The following is a 19,237-nucleotide window of genomic DNA, read 5'->3' as shown; positions in this document are numbered from 1 at the left end:
GCTGGGGCGGGGGGCTGGATTCCCAGTTGCCTTGGCTCTGTTGCCCCCATGCCCTGCCCTGTACACACAAGCTGTTTCCATCATACTTGGTGGGAAGGGACACTGCTGTCCCTCTCAGAGGGTGGTCCTGTCCCTAGAGTTCTGACTCCTTGTTCTTTGGGAGAACTCTTCTGGCTCCCTGTGCTTGAGAAGGGGACAGGGAGGGCTACTGCATTGTCCCACTGGCCTCCTGTGCAAACGTATGATTAGGTTCACAGCTGGCAGCTCAGGCCATTTACAACAGAACTATGTAAGGGTTCTGGTGGTGAACCAGTAGCTCATCCACTGAGGGACAACTGAGGGGAGGTGAGTGGACTTTGTGCAGGCCTAGTAGACCAAGAGGGGGATGGTGGAGGCAGAATAGGGAACCGCCCACCCCAGGGCTGAAGGAAGCATAGGAGAGCAAGGAGGGCCGCGGGCCAAAGCTGTGACCTTGGGGAAAGGATGCAGTCGTTGGTCATTTCCCCACTGGTGGCTGAAGGCCAAGGCCATCTGGAGCCACAGGCACAGGGCATCTGGGTGACTTAGCAGGCACACGTAGGCCTCCAGCAGCTGGGTGGGAAGGAGCCATGGGCCAGCAGGGCCTCAGTGAGTGGTAGGTGAGCACAGGCCTGCAGGCTGTCATCTGTGAGGTTTTAACACAACAAAAACAAATGTGTACTTGGGGCTCCTGTTGTGTGCTCCCTGTGTGGGGAGGGCCATGCGTCTGTCAGCCTGGAGGGCTCTGCTGTGGGCAAGGCATGCTGTGGGCACTCCAGGATCCCTCCTCCAGGCTGTCTCTAGGGGGAGAGAAGGGAGTTGCAGATGCTGCAGGGGCCTGATAAAGCCATGTCAGGAGGAGTTGTCATACAGAACGACCCTGGACAAGGCCGGGGAGGATGTACTTTGGCCTGGCATCTCATGTGGCTCTCTGTGGGTCAGCATCCCTCTGAAGGTGCCACCGGTGACCCCTCTCCCCTTCTCATCCAGAGTCAGAATCTAGCTCTCCAAGATGGTTTCAACCATTGACTCCCTGATTTACAAGATGGTTATCTGTGTCGTGGGCAGGGGAATCCTGGGCCGGATCTCCAGTGCCTGGAGGCTTGTCCTCCCAAGATCTTGCTTTCCTCACACAATTCTTTGCTATTGGTATCATTACCAAGAACCTGGAGGAGCCAGCTCAGTGGTTCTGGGGATCCCTACAGGCTCTGGTTGCTCTCTGGGCCACCCAGAGCCAGTCCTGCATCTGCAGGCTGGTATGCTGGCATGCACCCTGGCTGAGGTGGGCCGCAGAACTTCTAGCCCTGCCTGGGTGTAGAACAGCCTCCGATTGTAGTCCAGTTCCTGCAGGGAAGAGTCTCTGGTGACCACATCCACAGGCAGAGTGGGGTTCATTTCTGAATTGCTGGTCTGAGCACTGGCTTGCCTAAGGATGGGGTGGGGTAAGCCCAGGATTAAGTAGGGGATGGAGGAGGGGGCCCCTGGGACCTGCCCCTTGCATCCTTCAGGGATGTTTCTGGGTTCCATGTTCCCTACAGGGGTGGCGGGGGTCATGCCCCCACAGGGCTATGTTCTGAGTCTGTTCCTTGCCTCCTGCAGAGCCCCGTAGCTACGTGGAATCGGTTGCACGCACAGCAGTGGCTGGGCCCCGGGCCCAGGACCCTGAGCCCAAAAGCTTCAGCACCCCGGCTGCCCAGGCCTACGGCCCTGATGTGCCCCTGCGGAATGGGACCCTGGGTGGCTCCTTTGCCTCCCCCAGCCCTCTGTCCACCAGCAGCCCTATTCTCACAGCTGACAGGTAAGCTGGGAGTCAGGAGTCGGGGAGCAGATGGGGTGAGAGGCCGAATCTGGGGCAGTTCCCTGGGGAGAGGGCTCTTGGATCCGCCTCGGGCTTGGATAGGCAGAAGTCACGACTGAAGTATGCCCCTCAGACTCCCTCATCAAGGCATGCTGAGAAGGCACTGCCCCCCGAGGGTGCTGAATCTTGGGGAACCCCAGGGTGAGTGAGCTGGGGTGCCCAGGTTGTGCTCAGTTCCACCTGCCCAGAGCTGTGCTGGAAAGAAAGAGCAGTACCAAGCTTGCAGCACTGTGAATATACAGTGAGTTTGCCTGACACCAGTGATCCTGGGCGGTCTATGTTCTCATTATTCCTGTCTCTGAGCCAGGCAGGCACATGGTGTACAGAAGTGAAGGAAGCTTGCGGCAGGTCTGGTGCTAAGTGTTTACAGGAGTCAGATCCATACCTAAGGCATATGGTTTGCAGAGTTCCTTCCATCCTGCCACCCCGGCAAACTCATCCTCTCCCCTAGTCTGTGTCCTAGTGCCTGACCTTTGTAGGGTGAGCATGGCTGTGCCCAAAGCTGGAAAATAAGGACCATGCATGGAGCTCAGAGCAGGGACCACTCACTCTGGCCAGGGGCAGAGGACAGGCAGGAAGCTGTGGGGTAGAGGAGGAGGAACACACCCAAAGGACAACATGGCCAGGATGGAGGACTGCAGGATGTGCATGGGCCAGGTGTGGGGTTCTGGGAGCAAGAGGCCTTTGAGTGAATGTGTCTGGGTGGATGGATACTGACGTCTGTCTGTGGGGGTCTCCAGCTGAAGACATGGTGGGGGCAGGGCCTGCAAGCTCACCACTCCTATGGTCTTTACCTTTGCAGCCACAGGCCAGGCCTGGTGGGCTGAGTTTGCTGCCCACCCTACTTTGGCTCAGCCCCTTAAGCCAAGCATGCACCCCGCCCCATGCCCAGCCCCTGGTACCTCTCCTGGCCTCACTGCCCAGGGCATCTGGCTAGCAGAGGGTCCCTGTTTTCAGGGGATGAGCTCTCCCTGACGTGCCCCCACCACTGCTGCTGAGGTTCTGGGCATCCCAGTCTTCCTGGCTCTCATCCACGTTGCTTAGCCATAGTGTTGGCCCTTTGCAGGCTCCAGAAGTCAGCATCTGTAACGTGGGATGCAACTTCCTGATCTCCACTTCAGTAGCCCTAACCCCAGTCCCTGCTCAGTCTGCCACATTCTCGCTGGCCCTCCTGGTCCTCAGGTCGATTCCCCATCAGGTGGTGTCTCTCCCTTCTGGCTCCTCCTAGGTACCTGGGAGACTCTGTCCTGCCTGCCCCCGCTCACCCCACAATCTTCTCCCTGCCCTTGGCTCTTGCCTGGCCCACAGCAAACCCTCCCCAAATCTCATATCACCCAGGAAATGCGGGGCCCACCAGCTCCAAGACTCCTTGCTGCTGCAGCTCCAGGCTCTGGCCCATTGGCTGTAAGGACCCCCTCCCAGGGGGCCCTGGCGCATGGTCTGCCAGTTGCCTCCCTGCGCTGCTGCAGACAGCATGTGCCTGTTAACCTTGCTCTTCCTGGCCATATCTTGCCTGAGTGCGTCTGGTCTAGTCAAGGTCTGCTGATTCAGCCTTCTCACTTTCCAACTGAAGGACCAGAATGCAGGTGACCAGCTCCCAGGCCATTGCATCACCCTACCCAGCTCTCTCTCGTGTCCCACAATATGGACAGGTGCCCAGCTTCACAGAGGAACCTTTGTGGCTATTTTCCCAGGGGAATTTGACCAGCATTTTCAAATTGGGAGCAACTTCTGAGCTCATCTAATCTAACCTTCCTGTGGAGGAAGTTCCCTTCCTGACCAGCAGGCCAGTGGGTCAGCTTCTGCTTACATATTCCTAGTGACAGGTGCCTCATTACCATGCAAAGCAGCCTCAGCTGCTTTTCACAGTGCCATAGCGTGATGGGAACACATGCAGATGCTGACGTGTGGCAAGGGGCTTGCAGGGGCTGCTGGAGGTAGGCAGTCCTCACTGGGAGGCCACCCTTTCCACATCCCCTCCCTAACCTGCCACCCTGCCCATCTCTTTCCAGCACCTCCGTAGGGAGCATCCCATCAGGGGAGAACAGTGACCAGGGCCCCCGGACACCCACCCAGCCTTCGTTGGATCCCGGCTTCCGTTCTGGCAACCTGGCACAGCCCGGACTGTCTGGCCGGAGGAGCCACCAGAGCTCGTCTCCTCTCCCAGCCACTGTGGGCAGTGGCTGCAGTCCTGACTACTCACTCCAGCAGCTGAATTCGTCTCCGGAAAGCCAGGCACGGCCTCAGTTCAGTGTGGCTGGCATCCACACGGTGCCAGGTAGCCCCCAGGCACGCCACAGGACAGTGGGCACCAACACTCCCCCTAGCCCTGGTTTCAGCCGGCGGGCCATCAACCCCAGCATGGCTGCCCCTGGCAGCCCCAGTTTAAGCCATCGCCATGTGATGGGGCCACAGGGGCCCAGTCTCCATGGTAATGTGGTCGCCAGCCCCCACTCAAGCAGTGCAGCAACCACTCCAGGGAGCCCCAGTCTGGGCCGGCACCCTGGGGTCCACCAGGGCAACCTCACCTCCGGTCTCCATGGCAACGCAGTGGGAAGCCCTGGAAGCCCCAGCCTGGGCCGGCACCTGGGAGGGTCTGGATCTGTGGTTCCTGGCAGCCCCAGCTTGGACCGGCACGTGGCCTATGGTGGCTACTCTACGCCTGAAGACGGGAGACCCACACTGTCCCGGCAAAGCAGTGCGTCCGGCTACCAAGCTCCTGCCACGCCCTCTTTCCCCGTCTCCCCTGCCTACTACCCAGGCCTGAGCAGCCCTGCCACCTCCCCGTCACCGGACTCTGCAGCGTTCCGGCAAGGGAGCCCCACTCCAGCCTTGCCAGAGAAGCGGAGGATGTCAGTGGGGGACCGAGCCGGCAGCCTCCCTAACTATGCCACCATCAATGGCAAGGTGTCATCCTCGCCTGTGGCCAGCGGCATGTCCAGCCCCAGTGGCAGCAGCACTGTGTCATTCTCCCACACTCTGCCTGACTTCTCCAAGTACTCCATGCCAGGTGGGCCTCTCCCCAGCCCCCGCCTCTTCTGCAGGTGAATGGAGCCTGAGAGTGAAGGCCCTGCTCCCATTCTGTTCTGACGCTCCCTGAGGGAATCACGGTGCCTTGTCTGTGTAGTAGGAGGGTACTGTGGCTGTGGATGATGGTGGGAAAATCATGGTAGTAAATGCTGTGTGCCAGACTCTCTGTGGATGGCTGAGCCCTATCTCATTTAATCACCATGGCTGCCTGGGAAAGAAGATCTTCTTGTCCCATTTTACACACAAGCAGACTGAAGCTCATAGAAGTTCCCGCCGTTTGTCTGATGTCATACACTTAATAAGTGGCAGAGCTAGACCTCCCAACCAGGCCCCAAACTAAAGCATCACTGGAGGTTTTTTTTTTTTTTTTTTTTAGCAACTTGAAGGTGACTTTAGCATAACCCCTGCCGGCATCCCAGTGCTCACAGCCAGATGTGAAATGGGCTGAGGTCAAGGGTTGGGGTCTGGTTTCTGCAAATCTGGCCTCTGGGAGCCCATGCAGGGGTTGCAAGGTGAATCCTTCCCCTGTAAGCAGAGCTTGGCATCTTTGCCTTCCCCGCAGAGCATTCCTTAGCTGAACACAAAGGTCAAGCCCATGCCGCTGACCAGCTTTGTCGTCCAACTTTGGATCTGGCAGTGTGCAGAGTGGTCCTGCAGCACTGGGCATACTGGGCCTGTTTCAGGCAGCCAGGCGTGGTTCCTAGCACCGCTTTCTGCCTAGGCCATGTCTGGTCTGAGCCTGAGCCTGACCAAGCTGAGACACCTAGAGTGACCCCTCACCACTCCCCCTCCCTGCTTCCTGCCGCCCACCAGGGACATCTGGTTCCCAGCCTCACTCCTTGAAGGATGCGAGATTTCTAGGAGTTGGGCCACTTCCTGTTTCCCACCATCTTCTTTGCTTAAAATAGCCTTTGGAGTCAACACAGGAAGGCACATGGGGCTGCAGCCGCCTCTGACAGCTCATTACACAGCCACAGCCAGCAGCAGGGGTCTGGGGCTTCAGTGCAGAGAGAGGCAGCTTGCAGCAGCTGAGTGGACAGCTGCCAGGACAGGGAGCTGACCTCCTCCCTGGTCCCTCCTTACCTACTCTCAAACACAGACCCCAGCAGCCCAAGCAAGTGTCATAAAGAAGCTGCAATTGGCGAGGCCATGGTGGCCCAGCCTGCCTCTGAGTCTGCTCCCTTAGCTTTCTTGCACCTGCAGCACAGACTGCCATGCTTGGGAGTGGAGGCTGCTCTGGACTCTTGCTATTGTGCTGGGGGGCGTTTGGGGACCCAAGCTTTCCGTGCTTGTTTCCGAAGCAGCCTTCACCCAGCCCCGCACAAATGCATTCTCTCATGGTTCTGGATGCTAGACATCCAAAGTCAAGGTGTCACAGCATCAATTCCTTCTGGAGGCTCCCAGGAACATGTCCCATTCTATCTCTGAGCTTCCTCTGATTGCTGGCTATTCATCCATGGTGTCTTGGGTAGACACAAGGACCTGATCTCTGCCTGCCTCCATGCCTCCCACTTCTAAGGTCCCCAGTCAGCCAGGGTCAGCACCTGCATGAGTTCACTGCGATCTCACCTGACTTTGATGACATCTGCAATGATCCTATTTCCAAATAAGGCTGTCTTCACAGGTCTTGGGAGTTAGGGTTTCAGCACAGAACACCCCTAACATCCTGTTTCCTTCTCCTGTAGACAACAGCCCTGAGACACGAGCCAAGGTGAAGTTTGTCCAGGACACTTCCAAATACTGGTACAAGCCTGACATCTCCAGAGAACAGGGTGAGTGGCAGGTGCCTGAGGGACACAGCTGGCTGTGGCCCCCAGGGACATGGAACAGGCTCATGCCCGTGCTGCTTTTCAGTGGGTGATAGCTACACTGTGGAGATGGGGACTGAGATCAAAGTCAGATAGTTAGAGGTTCTTCCTGCAGTGAAGCAGGGGCCAGAAGCATTCTCAGAAATGACAAAGCCTGGGTTTTCCTGGCCACAGTGTGGAGCGGGCCAAGAGGGCATGAAGCTTTTGCTTTCTGTGTGGTGTGGGGAGTTTTCTATTGTAAAAAAATTTAAAAGAAGAAACGAGCCCAGAGTTGGAAATATGAGAATAAAGATGAGATCCAACTCAGGGTATTGAGGAAAGCGTTGGGGGCTGGGCTGGAGGCAGCCCTGCAGCCTTTCACTGTGGCTGCAGTTTTGCACATCACTGGGCCACCAGTGACAGGAACAAATGATGGCCCTGGGGGACCACCCGGCTTGCAAAACCTAAAATAATCAGTCCCCATCCATTTACACAGCTCCCTGGCTGAGCCTGGGGGCAATGGGAGCCTTAGGAACGTTTGAATTCCAGCTTTGGAGAGTGTCCTCCTCCTCCTAAGATGGGATTCCGTGGGCAAGGCCAGTGTCTTCAAGGCCAGTTCCTCTTCTCTTCCCACCCCTCCCAATGCAGCCATCGCACTTCTTAAGGATCAGGAGCCAGGGACCTTCATCATCCGTGACAGCCACTCCTTCCGGGGGGCCTACGGGCTGGCCATGAAGGTGTCTTCCCCACCTCCAACCATCATGCAACAGAACAAGAAAGGTGAGCTCACCTGGAGCAGCCCCTACCTGGGGAACTAGAGGAGCCCTTATTTGCATTGAGTAATGGCTAACATTACTGTTCAGCAGAGCGTGTCTTGGCCTTGGGGTTTGGAAAGCAATGTCATTCCTCCATGCTGTTGGGGGCTGGGAAGTGGCCGACTGTATCCCTTGGGGTCCTTGCTACCATGTTATCTCTGCAGCCTCACCTTGTCTTCCTGACCAAGCACTTCTGGGAGAAGGCTGGGGCCGAAGGAGGGGGACGCCACAAGCAGTGACCAGCGTTTGTTCCTTGTGCTTCTTCCCAGGGGACATTACCCATGAGCTGGTGAGGCATTTCCTGATAGAGACCGGCCCCAGAGGAGTCAAGCTCAAGGGATGTCCCAATGAGCCGAACTTTGGTGAGCTTCCCCCTGCCTCTATTTCCACTGCAGGCTGGCCCTGTCTTAGGGGCCTCCAGGGGTCGTACCTGTCCTTTCCTCATACCCAGGCACCTCCGGGAGTCTCACCATCCCCACCCCAAGTTCTGGGACCACAGGCTCTGTCAGACCTCCCGGTCAGGCTCCTGAGCTGCACCACATCCTTATCTGTTTGTCTTACTCAGCCTGGACTTAGTGTCACCATTGGAGTAACCACTCTGGTAGCTGCTTCTGTGGACCTCCTACTGTGGGAAAGTCTGTTCAGGTCTCTTGCCTTGCTCCTGGTCTTGCCACAATCCTGTGTGGTTGCTGTTGCTGTTCCTGACTTGCACACGAGGGCTGGAAGGCTCTCAGAAGTTAGATTCCCCCAGGAACACACATGCAATAAGTGATTGAGCTGGAACTTGACCCCACAGTGGCTTGACACTTCTGCAGGACTGTCCTAATCCCTGGGGGAACTCAGGACAGGTGTTAGGAGGAACAGGTTATTTATTTATTTATTTATTTTAAAGATTTATTTATTTTTATTGCAAAATCAAATATATAAAGAGAGGAGGAGAGACAGAGAGGAAGATCTTCTGTCCAGTGATTCACTCCCCAAGTGACCGCTACGGCCAGTGTTGCACCGATCTGAAACCAGGAGCCAGGAGCTTCCTCTGGGTCTCCCACGTGGGTGCAGGAACCCAAGGTTTTCCCAGGCCACAAGCAGGGAGCTGGATGGGAAGCAGGGCCACCATGATTAGAACTGGCACCCATATGGGATCCTGGCGTGTTTAAGGCGAGGACTTTAGCTGCTAGGCCACGGTGCTGGGCCCCAGGTTATTTATTTCTTAAACAGATTTATATAAAGATTTATTTATTTTTATTGGAAAGGCAGATTTGCACAGACAAAGGGATCTGTCCACTGGTTCACTCCCCAAATGGCCAATACAGCCAGAGCTGAGCTGATCTGAAGCCAGGAGCCTCTTCCAGGTCTACCATATGGGTACAGAGGCCTGAGTTTTGGGGCCATCCTGCACTACTTTCCAAGGTCATATAATCAGGGAGCTGGGTGGGAAATGAAACAATGCCAATATGGGATGCTGGCATTGCAGGCAGAGGATTAGTCGATTGAACCACCATTGCACTGGCCCCAATATTTATTATACTGATTTGAAAGGTAGAATTAAAGACAGAGAATGAGAGTAGGGGTGGAGGCATTTTCCATCTGCTGGTTCATCTCCCAAATGGCCTCTATGGCCAGGTCTGGGCCAGGGTAAAGCCAAGGAGCCAGGAACTTCTTCCAGGTTCTCTCACATGCGTGCAGGGACCTAAGGTCTCTGCTGTTTTCCCAAGCTATCAACAGGGAGCTGGATGGGAATTGGAGCAGCTGGGACTTGAACCAACCAGCACCCATGAGGGAAGCCTGTGCTATAAGCAGCAACTTTAACCTGCATGCCACAGCATCACCCCCAAGGAAGAGCTTTCTATGAAGGAAATAGGTTACTTTGTGTCTACTAAGTGAGCCTTTAGAATTTTCCTGGGTCTTGCTGAAAAAGAGAGGGTAAACTTTAAGCTTTGCTGGTGGGATACAGGAAAGATAATCCAGAAAATGACGATTGTATGGGGGGGGGGGAATGACGCCCTTTCCTTGCCCTCAGCTCCCGGGATCCCTGCTCCTGACATGCCTCTGTCCCTCTGTTTGCAGGATCTCTGTCTGCTCTGGTTTATCAGCACTCCATCATCCCACTGGCTCTGCCCTGCAAGTTGGTCATTCCAAACCGAGGTAGGCACGCGAGGCTCCGGCTGGCCAAGCGCACTCCTGAGCTGGCCACTCCAGATCTCGGCCGTGCCAGCTGCTTCAGAACAACCACCTGGGGTGGCATCCTCGGGTCGTTCTTTCATTTTGGGGAAAATCAGAATCACTCACCTGCTCCCCGACCCCCTATTAAAAAAGAAGGAAGAGTTCATTAAAAAAGCTTAACTCCAGGAACATTCAGAATTGACTTGCCAGATTGTTCTAGAAAGTTATCTAGGCAATTTCACATAGCTTCTTCAGAGTAAGCCTCACTCCCTTTGGTGGTGGTGGTGATGATGGTGGTGGGAGGTGGAGGCATCCCCAAGGGGCCTTGTCCTGGGAATAAGGTGGGCATCAGTGGGAGGGATGGAGAGGGGAGGCAGGTTGAGGTCATGGGCATCTATGCTCTGGGGTTAACTGGATAGGGAAGAAGGAGTGTGCTCCAGGGGAGGGGGTAGGAAGGATGGGGCCAACCGTACCTGTGTGGCTGGGGGTGGGGGGCACTGAGTCATTGGAGAAGAGCGAGAGTTCCTCATGGGAAGTTTGCAGAGTTGCCAAGGACATTGGGACTTGAGGTGATGGGCAAGGAATATGTCCCGGTCCTGGAGGGTGGTGGAAGACTCAGGATGTCTCACAGCACAAGCTTCTACCACCTGCTCCCAAGAGCACAGGTGCACCTCTGTAGTGGCTGGTGCTGAAAGCAAGGTCTGAGCACTGCCTCCTCCCGACTCTGTCTGTCAGGAGCACCCTTGGAAATGCCCCAAAGGCTCATGGACTCCATCCATTCCTGTGCTTGGAGGTCTGGAGGTTATAGCAACACATGAAACCTTTAATAGTAGTTATCAATATCTATTATTTCACCAATCTGATTTGTATAGTGATTAATAACTGACCCAAAGTTAAATTACAACTTAGGTAGTGTTGTTAATGACATATGCTAGATGCTACTTAGCTTCTGTTTCTCTGTCATTTATGGAAATAGTTCATCAGAAACTGCTTGCTATTTAAATTGTGTCAAGCACAGATCTCAATGTGTTGTCCTCCAATCAGCAGTGTCAACCTCTCCCAGGAACTTGTTAAAAGTGTAAGTGTTCTCAAGACCTACTACTCAGGTGCTTGGGTGTCTTGGGCCCAGCAAGCTGTGCTTAACAAGCCTGCATACCAGAGGCTGTCAAACCCTGATGTAACCAACACTCAGATTTTTCCCCCTGATTTTTCAAAGATTGAAAAATCTGGTTGATAAAAAAAAAATGGAATTCTGTACAATGTGCAACCCATCATGACATGGTTAACATTAAAGCCCGTGAACATACACATTGCTCAGTTCTTCATGTTGAAATTATAGTTAGGCTGTATGTAAGGGCACTTGTTGATCGACACAAATACTCATCAGTGCAAACCATCACCATGGCTGCTGCCAGTTGCTGTTGGAAGGTTTGTGCTGAACTCCCGGCTGAGCATGGGGCGTGGAAGTGATGAATGGTCGGCATCATCTCCCCTATTAGGGACTTTGTAAGCACTGGGGCGAGGGTTTGAGTCCAGCTCTGTCCTGCTGCAGGGCTGCATGCAGTGTGCCAGGCACTTAGAGGCATCATTGAACCCTCAGTACTGAACATCACCCAGCAGTGACTGCTGCCAGGGCCTCTTAGGAGAGGCAGTGTCCATTGCACTGCTCACCTTAGGCCCAGCCAAACGTGTGCTTCTTTCCAGCTCTCGAGTTTTAATTACCAGCTGAATTTTTGTCTCAGACCCCACAGATGAATCAAAAGATAGCTCTGGCCCCGCCAATTCAACCTCTGACCTGCTAAAGCAAGGAGCTGGTGAGTGGTCCCCTGAGACTGGACCCTGGCCCAGGCCTTTCTTTCTGCTTTCCTGGCCTTGTGCTCTCCTATGGGTGCAGGCTGCAAACCTCTCCTATACTTCCATGTCTCTGGGTAGATTGCACGTCTGCATACAGATGCCTTGGCCCACTGTGGCCTGAAATTGCAAGCGGTCCCTCCTCACCCCACACCACACCCTGCCAAGAGGGGGCCTGTGATGCCATCTCGCCTCCTCCAACCCCATGACTCTTCCTTGTGTCCCTTTCTTCCAGCCTGCAATGTGCTCTTCGTCAACTCTGTGGACATGGAGTCCCTCACAGGGCCACAGGCTATTTCCAAAGCCACATCTGAGACGTTGGCTGCTGACCCCACGCCAGCTGCCACCATTGTTCACTTCAAGGTGTCTGCCCAGGGAATCACACTGACGGATAACCAGAGAAAGTAAGATTCTTTTACCCATGTGCTGCTTACCTGCTTACCAGTTGGTCCATCCCTTATTCCCTTACACCCACCACCTGGTTGTCTTACCTACCCACCCACTTACCAATTCATCAGTTTACTCACCTGTGTCCATTCTTCCTCCATTTGCCCTCTCCATCCATTTGTCCCTCTATCCATCTATTCTTTCATCTATCCCATCCATGCATCCTTCTACTCTTCCAAATACCTACCTACCTACCTTCCTTCTTTCCTTCCTTCCTTCTTTCCTGACACCCATACATCTACCTGTCCTTCAGCCCATCCTTCCAGTTACCCACCCATCTACTCATCCATCATTCATCCATCTACTCTTCTACCCACCCACTTATCCATCTTACTACTCTTCAATCACCCATCCTTCCTTCTTTCCATCCATCCATCCATCCTTTCAGTCACCTTCCCATCTACACATCCATCCACCCACTATTCAGTCACCCATTCATTTATTCACCTGTGCATCCATCCTTCCACAAGGGTTTTCCTGCTTTGGCTTCACAGCTCTACATACAACTGATAAAAGTACCTGTATCCTGGAACAGAGCCTTCCGTCATGGACTGTCCCCAACCAGTGTATCCAACTGCAGCTTCTCTCTCTGGACCAGCTCATTTTCTCTCACCTCAGTTCCAGTTTCTTCCTTTTCCAGTCCCTTGCATCTTGGACCTGTTTACAGGGCACATCCATCTGTCCCCACATGCTGCCCAGGCTCCCCGGGGGAGCAGAGTAGGCCAGTTTGCTCATCAACGAGCACCCATGCAACTCTGTGACAGCTGCAGGTGGTGGTGGGAAGGTGGTCTTGGCTGCAGGCGGAAAGGAGGGGCAGCAGCCAGCCTGACACTCACTCTGTTAATCTGATATGTGTGCCACAGGCTCTTCTTCCGACGACACTATCCCCTCAACACTGTCACCTTCTGTGACCTGGATCCACAACAAAGAAAGTAAGTTCTACAGACCCACACACCCAGCTGTACAACACTAGTCTGTGCTTCAGGCTCTGCAGGACCACCTGCCTGAGTCTTTCCTACTGCAGATATGAGGCCCCTTGGGGACTTAGCTGTCCGTTTTCACCTGCTGTTAAGTGTCTTTCACCCAAGTCTGCTTCTCCTCTCTGCACTGGCACATTTGTGTGCCCCATGCCTCATCTTCACAGGGATCTGTCTGTGGGGACTGGGGTGAAGGAGGGGGCTTCCTCTGCTTTTCCCACACCCTTCCAGGTTTAGACTTGGGGGGGGGGGGAAGGAACCTGCATCATCCTGAGCCATCTTTCTCTCTGTAGGTGGATGAAAACCGAGGGCGGTGCCCCTGCTAAGTAAGTGTGGCTTCTTTCTTCCCTGCACAGCTGTTGATCAGTGCTGAGGCCCCTGCAGGGCTGTGATGATAGAACGGGTCCCCAGGGTCAGTGAGTCCCTGTGTCTCCGGGCAGGCCAGAGCTTGCAGTTGGGGCAGGTGGCAGTGCGTGGCAGGGTTTCCATCCTGGCAGGCTGAGGCAGCCAGAGCTGTCTGGCATACCCTGTGCCAGAAGCCTGGTGACACACCTCACTCTAGCCAGAGCAGCCCCATGAGAAGCCAGTCTGGAAGGGGAGGTGCTGGGGTTGCTCTCCAGACCCTGGCTTCTCCCCTGCCTGAGCACCACCCCATGTCACGGGGCCCTGTTATTCCCAGCCCGTGAAGCAAAGCCCGAGAACAAAGCTATAGGAAATGAAGGGCACATGTGTAGGTTGTGGTGTATGTATGGTATGTCGTATGTCTGTGGAGTGTGTGGGGTGTGCAGAGTATGTGTACTGTGTGTATGTAGTATGTGTGTGATTTGTGTAGTGGTACATGTATGGGTTTGTGTACTGTGTGCATGTGAGGTGTATAGTGGTACATGCGTGGGAGGTGTGCACCCTGTGTGTGGTATGCATGTGGGGTGTATGGTGGTGCTGTGTGGGGTGTGTGTTCCATGTGCATGTGGTATGCTTGTGGGGTGTTTGGTTGTAGTGTGTGTGGTGGTGTGGGGTGTGAATTGTGTGTGTGGGGTGTGCTGTGCATATGTGGTACATTTGTGGTATCTATATGGAGTATATATGGTGTGTGTGATGTGTGTGTGGTATTTGTATGGTGTGTATATGGAGTGTGTGGGGTGTTTGTTGTGTGCATATGGTATGTATGTGATGTATGTGCATGTGGTATGTATGGAGTGTGGGGTATGTAGGTGGTACATGTGGGGTGTGTGTGTGTGTAGAGTGTCAGGTGTGTAGGTGGTACATGTGGGGGGTGTGTGTAGGGTGAGGTGTGTAGGTGGTACATGTGGGGGGGGGTGTGTAGGGTGAGGTGTGTAAGTGGTACATGTGGGGTGTGTGTGTAGAGTGAGGTGTGTAGGTGGTACATGTGGGGTGTGTGCGGTATGTATGTGATATATATGCATGTGGTATATATGGAGTGTGGGGTGTGTAGGTAGTATGTGCATGGGGTATGTGTACTGTGTGCATGTGGTGTGTGGGGTGTGTGTGATCTGTGTAGCAGGCAGGCATGGATGTGCACTCACACAAGGAGCAGGCAGGACCCAGCCCTGCTAATTTTGGCTGTCATGGCGCAGGGCCGGCGAGGGGTTTCCATGGGTGGCGTCTCCAGCTGTCCTGAAGTCCCCGTCCTGCTCTAATTAGCAACAGGCTTACTGGGAGGGGACCTGAACTCACATTCTGTTCTCTGCCCTCATATTTTTAACTGTGTTTTGCAGAGAAGACTGGGTCACTCCAGTCCTGGTGGAGGTGGAGGGCAAGCAGCAGGGTCCCTTCTCTGACCTGCGTTCTCTGGGAACCGGGGTCTCTTGAGTTCAGGAGGACTAAGAGCAAGTGTGTGTGTGTGTGTGTGTGTGTGTGTGGTGTGACCCTGACCTTCTCGTGGAGTTGGAGGGGGCCACGGCCTTTGCCAGGCAGGCACCACTGGGTTCACTTGCTTGTTTATGCCTAAGAGCAGTCAGCAGGGTGGGGCAGGGCTGGGAGGGGCCAGAGAAGCTTGTCTAGGAATGTCCCCACTTTATTTCTGGTCTCCTCCCCACCCCTTACTATCCACAGCCTTGTCCCTCTCACCCTGGTGGGAGATTTATGTCCCCAGCCTGTGGGTGGTGTGGCAGGACAGGGTTCTCCTAGTGCCAGCCCCAACCCCTAGTACCCAGGGAAAACTGGGGGTTGGGTAGGATGGAGAGGTTGACCAGGCCAAGCCATACACCTGCGAGGCCTCCAGAGCTGAGGTTCCACCCTCCCCCACAGCTGTCCCTGTCCCTGCCTCCTCACACCTGTTACTCTTGGCGCCCCCACAGGCTCTTCGGCTTTGTAGCCCGGAAACAGGGCAGCAGCACTGACAACGCCTGCCACCTCTTCGCTGAGCTTGACCCCAACCAGCCGGCCTCTGCCATTGTCAACTTTGTCTCCAAGGTCATGCTGAATGCCGGCCAGAAGAGATGAGCTCCCCGGCCCATGCCCAGGGCCAGGGCAGTTGGGTCTGGGGTGTGTGGGGAGGGAGCAAACCCACGAATCTTGACCACCCTGGAATCCAGAAGGAGGACTTTGGGCTGATTTTGGAGAAGGAGAGAAGAAAGTGCAACATGGGGAGAGGGAAGTGAATTGCAGAGAGAGGGGAGGAGAGAGAACGCAAAACACCGAGGAGAAGAACTCACATTCCCCCGGGGAGATGAAGACTGCCAATCTCCCGTGCCTCCCAGATGGTGGCACCAGGGCTCCCAGCTGCACACCTGCCACTCACCCTGCTTTCCAAGAATGGAGCTCCACCTGGAGCCTGCCAGCCTCCTTAAGAATCCACCTCCAGGGGAGTGAAGAGTCTCCCGTCCCTCACTCAACAGCTCTGCAAGGAGAGAAAAATCTTACCCTTCCCTGGCCACCTGTAGAGTGGGTTGCTGATCCAGACCCACCAGAGGTGGCAGAACCTTTTCACTGACAAGTGTCTTGGACCCAAGGCCTTGTGGCCCCTCTGTTGTGCCTCTGACACATTGTGTGGGTGCTCAGGTGTCTGCAGTCACACATCCTCACCTCTTGGCCTAGAGTGGCCTGCAGCAGCTGGAACCTGTGTCTGTCTCACGTGTTTGCACGCATACATGCGTGCTGTCCAAAGAAATTTAGGGCCTTAGGGTAACCAGGCAGTGGGGAAGGGACACAGCTGTCCTTAGTAGGAGCACCCAAGGGTGCTTCCTGCCCTCTGCTGGCCCTGGGTGCCACCAGTCCTTTCTCCCTTATTTCCCCTCTGGGAGCTGGAGCTTTGGAGAGAGTGAACATATGTGTGGCCTTGGGGAAGGCTGTCTGGAAGGGCTCAGCTGAGCTGCATGCATTTTTTTTTTTTTGAGCTGCATGCATTTTTGCTGAGTTTGTGGTTCACAGTGAGGTGGGCAGGTCACTGCCACCTACGCCCAGCACCCTGCCTTAGCTCCCCCCATCAGTCCCATCCTTGGGCTTCATGCCCAGAACTGGCCTTATATCTGACTTGCTTCTTTGCATGATGCCTTTTAGGGGCTGGCTGTGGGTTGAACTTCTCTTCTCTGCCTTGCCCTATTCTGCCCCTGTGTGGGGCTCTGCTGCCCAAGGCCCTGCTTGGCCAGGCTCCCCTGGGGAGAAGCCTGCAGACTTTGCTCTCCCCTCTGTCACTCTGGCGGAGCCTGCTTCTATCTGGGGTGCCGTGAGCACCCTGCATGGCCTGCCTGTAACACCAAAGCCTTGCCATGGGGCCATGCTGCCCAAGGAACAGGGGCAGAAGGCGTGCACTGGGGCCCCCGAGAGCCCGAGGTCCACCTACAATAGAAACTCACCAGGACTCCATTCTTAAGCCTGTGGTGTCCCTGAGAGTGAGGCATCGACTGATATATAAATATATATAATATATATTTGAGACATACTAACAGATCTGTAAGCTAATAAAATATAAGAAAAGATTAAAAAAAGAGAGAGAAAATAGGTAAATTTCCCGGAAGTATTTATTGTTCCCTACATTGCTTTTTTTTTTTTTTGCCTTCCTGGCCATGAACCAACTCCAGTCCCTTTGAATCTGTTAAGTCATGAGACCTAGGAGGCCGTGCTCCTTGGGCCAGTCACGGTTCTCCTTGCCCTGGCCTTGGTCTCCCACAGGCTCTATCTGGAGCCCAGCGGTCAGTTCCCAGGGTGTGGTGGGGAGAGCTTCCCCGTCCCCATGGCCTCTGTGAGCATGAGAATGGCAGGGGAAGGAGATGGGTGCACGTGGCAGATGCGAAAATGGACGTGTGTGTGTCTCAAATTTCTCCTCCAGGGAGCTGTATCTGTGTGGACGTTGTGTTTCAAGGAGCTGGAGAGTGTCTGAAATGGGTTGGGGTGGGAAGACCCCACTTCCCCAACAGTGAGGTCCCCCAAAGTGCTCTTCCTTCTGAGATGTTCCACCCCAATGCCCTGCTTGGCCCCTCCCCTAATCCCTTCCCTAGTCACATTGTAAATATCTTCATATTGTCTGCTGCCAGGTGGCCTGTTCAGGCTGGAGGCTGCCTGGCATCTACACCTGGGCCCTGGGATCTGAAGGTGGGCTCTGCAATTGCACCTATTTTCCCACCTCTTCACCACCCACCAGCAAACACCCACCCCTGCCACTGTGGGGCCTGAGCTGCGAGGGAGGTTTCCCAAACTTGCCTTGGCTTGGCCAGGAAAGCCACTGGGAAGGGGACCCCAGCTCAGAGCAGTCTCACTGCACCTTTGGGCCTGGCATCCCTCACCTCAGAGGTGAGCCCAGGGGACACAGATGCACACACGTATGGGTACACATGCCATCACGCAGCACCACAGTCTGTTCTTGCCAAAGATTTCCTCAAACAGAAAGCACTTTGTATTGATTGTTAGTACTTTGTAAAAATGTGTTAAGTTGTTCTTCCCTGCATGTGTGTTGCTATTGTTGAATTTTGTTTGTCAGTTATGGAACTTGGCTTGGGTAGAAGGGGTGGCAGAGACCCTGCCAAGTAAGCCCTGTCTCCCCAAGCTGCTCTCATGTGTCCAGAGGGAGGAGGTGATCCTAGAGGAAAGTGGGGAACAAATGAGCTATAACGGGGGCAGAGGAGGGGTAGGGTGACTAAGATGTTCCCACATGCCACAAGGCATCCTGGCTCCTTTCTCCAACCAGAATTGGGAGGACAGCGACCTCAAGTGCTAGGTTTGGGAAGGGCCTTCTCTCCCATCTCATCCAAGCCTGGAAAAGCTGGGACTTGTGCCTGAGCAGTTGCTGGGTGTGTCAGGGACTAGCAAGCACGGCAGCGATGGGCCCAGTAGAGGCTTTCGGGAGACAGGACGACAGGCTGTTCTCACACCTCACCCTGATGGACCAGAGTGGTGTGAGCAGGGACTCCTCGTGTCCCCCAGGGGTGCAGAGGGCTCAGGAAACATGAGCAGCATCTTCCCTCCCACTGGGCTCTCTTCTTCCTCCTAGGTCTTCTGCCCCTTATTTGGTTTTGCCCCAATTTCAGCACCTGGGTAGATCACATGGGCAATGCCTCAGCCACAGGAGGCAGCTGCCGCCCAGCCCACCCTACACTTTGGGTAACTGATGCGGTGGAGGCCCACCTCTTGCTCCAAGACCAGGTCCCATAGCACTGAGACCCTGGACCAATGGGAACCTAGGATGTGTGTGTGTGCAAGTGTGGATGTGTGTGTGTATTTTGCTCACTCCTTTAGGGAAGTTGGCAGTGGGGGGTCACAAGGTGATGAGGAATTGGATGGTCGAGTTCAACATCCCGGGGCCAAGAAAGGGAAAGGGAGGCGGGGCCTGTAGGGCAGCTGTTAGGCCCAAGGCTTAGTGAGGCTTGGACGCCTGTGCTCTTCTCTAGCCCCTCCTCTTCAGATGTCTACCTTGTTGCCTTAATGGGTTTTTGTGGGAGGATGCCCCAAGTTTGGTTTCTTAATCAGTGTTCACATGGTTTGACACTCCCCTGTGTGCCCATTCTGGGTTCGTGTGTATGTGTGTGAGTGAGAGAGAGAGAGCGCAGGAGAGTGAGTACACGTGGCTGAGCTTGTGTCTCTCATTCTTCCTGCTCCCTACGAACACCATTCAAAACAAATATAAGATTCCTTACCACCCCCTCCCCTCAGCAGGAGAATCAGAAGCCCCTCCCCCAGCTGTGTATTTATATAGATGGAAATATATATTTTGTATCATCATGCCTATAGCCTCTGCCACCTTGTATAAACCCTCAGCCTGTGCTACCTGACCCAGATATGAATGTATGTTCACTGAGGCTGTCCCCACTCCTGTACAGCGGCTCGTTTTCTTCGCGA

At 54.5% G+C, this 19,237-nt stretch overlaps 1 protein-coding gene across 13 annotated transcripts in view; it reads left to right on the top strand.

Annotated features, from left to right (window-relative positions):
- TNS1 (tensin 1) overlaps nt 1–18,937 on the top strand; it is a 203,458-nt gene extending 184,521 nt beyond the window's left edge. For 12 of the 13 annotated variants that reach the window (XM_058664988.1, XM_058664987.1, XM_058664999.1 and 9 more), the window contains 11 exons: nt 1,618–1,816; nt 3,889–4,886; nt 6,592–6,678; nt 7,342–7,473; nt 7,778–7,870; nt 9,576–9,653; nt 11,414–11,485; nt 11,758–11,926; nt 12,833–12,901; nt 13,240–13,272; nt 15,265–18,937. In XM_058664988.1, the coding sequence (XP_058520971.1) occupies nt 1,618–1,816; nt 3,889–4,886; nt 6,592–6,678; nt 7,342–7,473; nt 7,778–7,870; nt 9,576–9,653; nt 11,414–11,485; nt 11,758–11,926; nt 12,833–12,901; nt 13,240–13,272; nt 15,265–15,409 (2,075 nt within the window). In that variant the 3' untranslated portion in view covers nt 15,410–18,937. The remainder of the gene's footprint in view (nt 1–1,617; nt 1,817–3,888; nt 4,887–6,591; nt 6,679–7,341; nt 7,474–7,777; nt 7,871–9,575; nt 9,654–11,413; nt 11,486–11,757; nt 11,927–12,832; nt 12,902–13,239; nt 13,273–15,264) is intronic. The other variant, XM_058664996.1, reaches the window with a different exon arrangement.
- Nucleotides 18,938–19,237: the final 300 nt, after the last annotated feature.

The sequence above is a fragment of the Ochotona princeps genome, chromosome 5 (assembly GCF_030435755.1).
Source record: "Ochotona princeps isolate mOchPri1 chromosome 5, mOchPri1.hap1, whole genome shotgun sequence".
Lineage (NCBI taxonomy): Eukaryota > Metazoa > Chordata > Mammalia > Lagomorpha > Ochotonidae > Ochotona > Ochotona princeps.
Note: the sequence above shows the minus strand (reverse complement) of the source record. Positions and strands in the feature narration are given on the sequence as shown.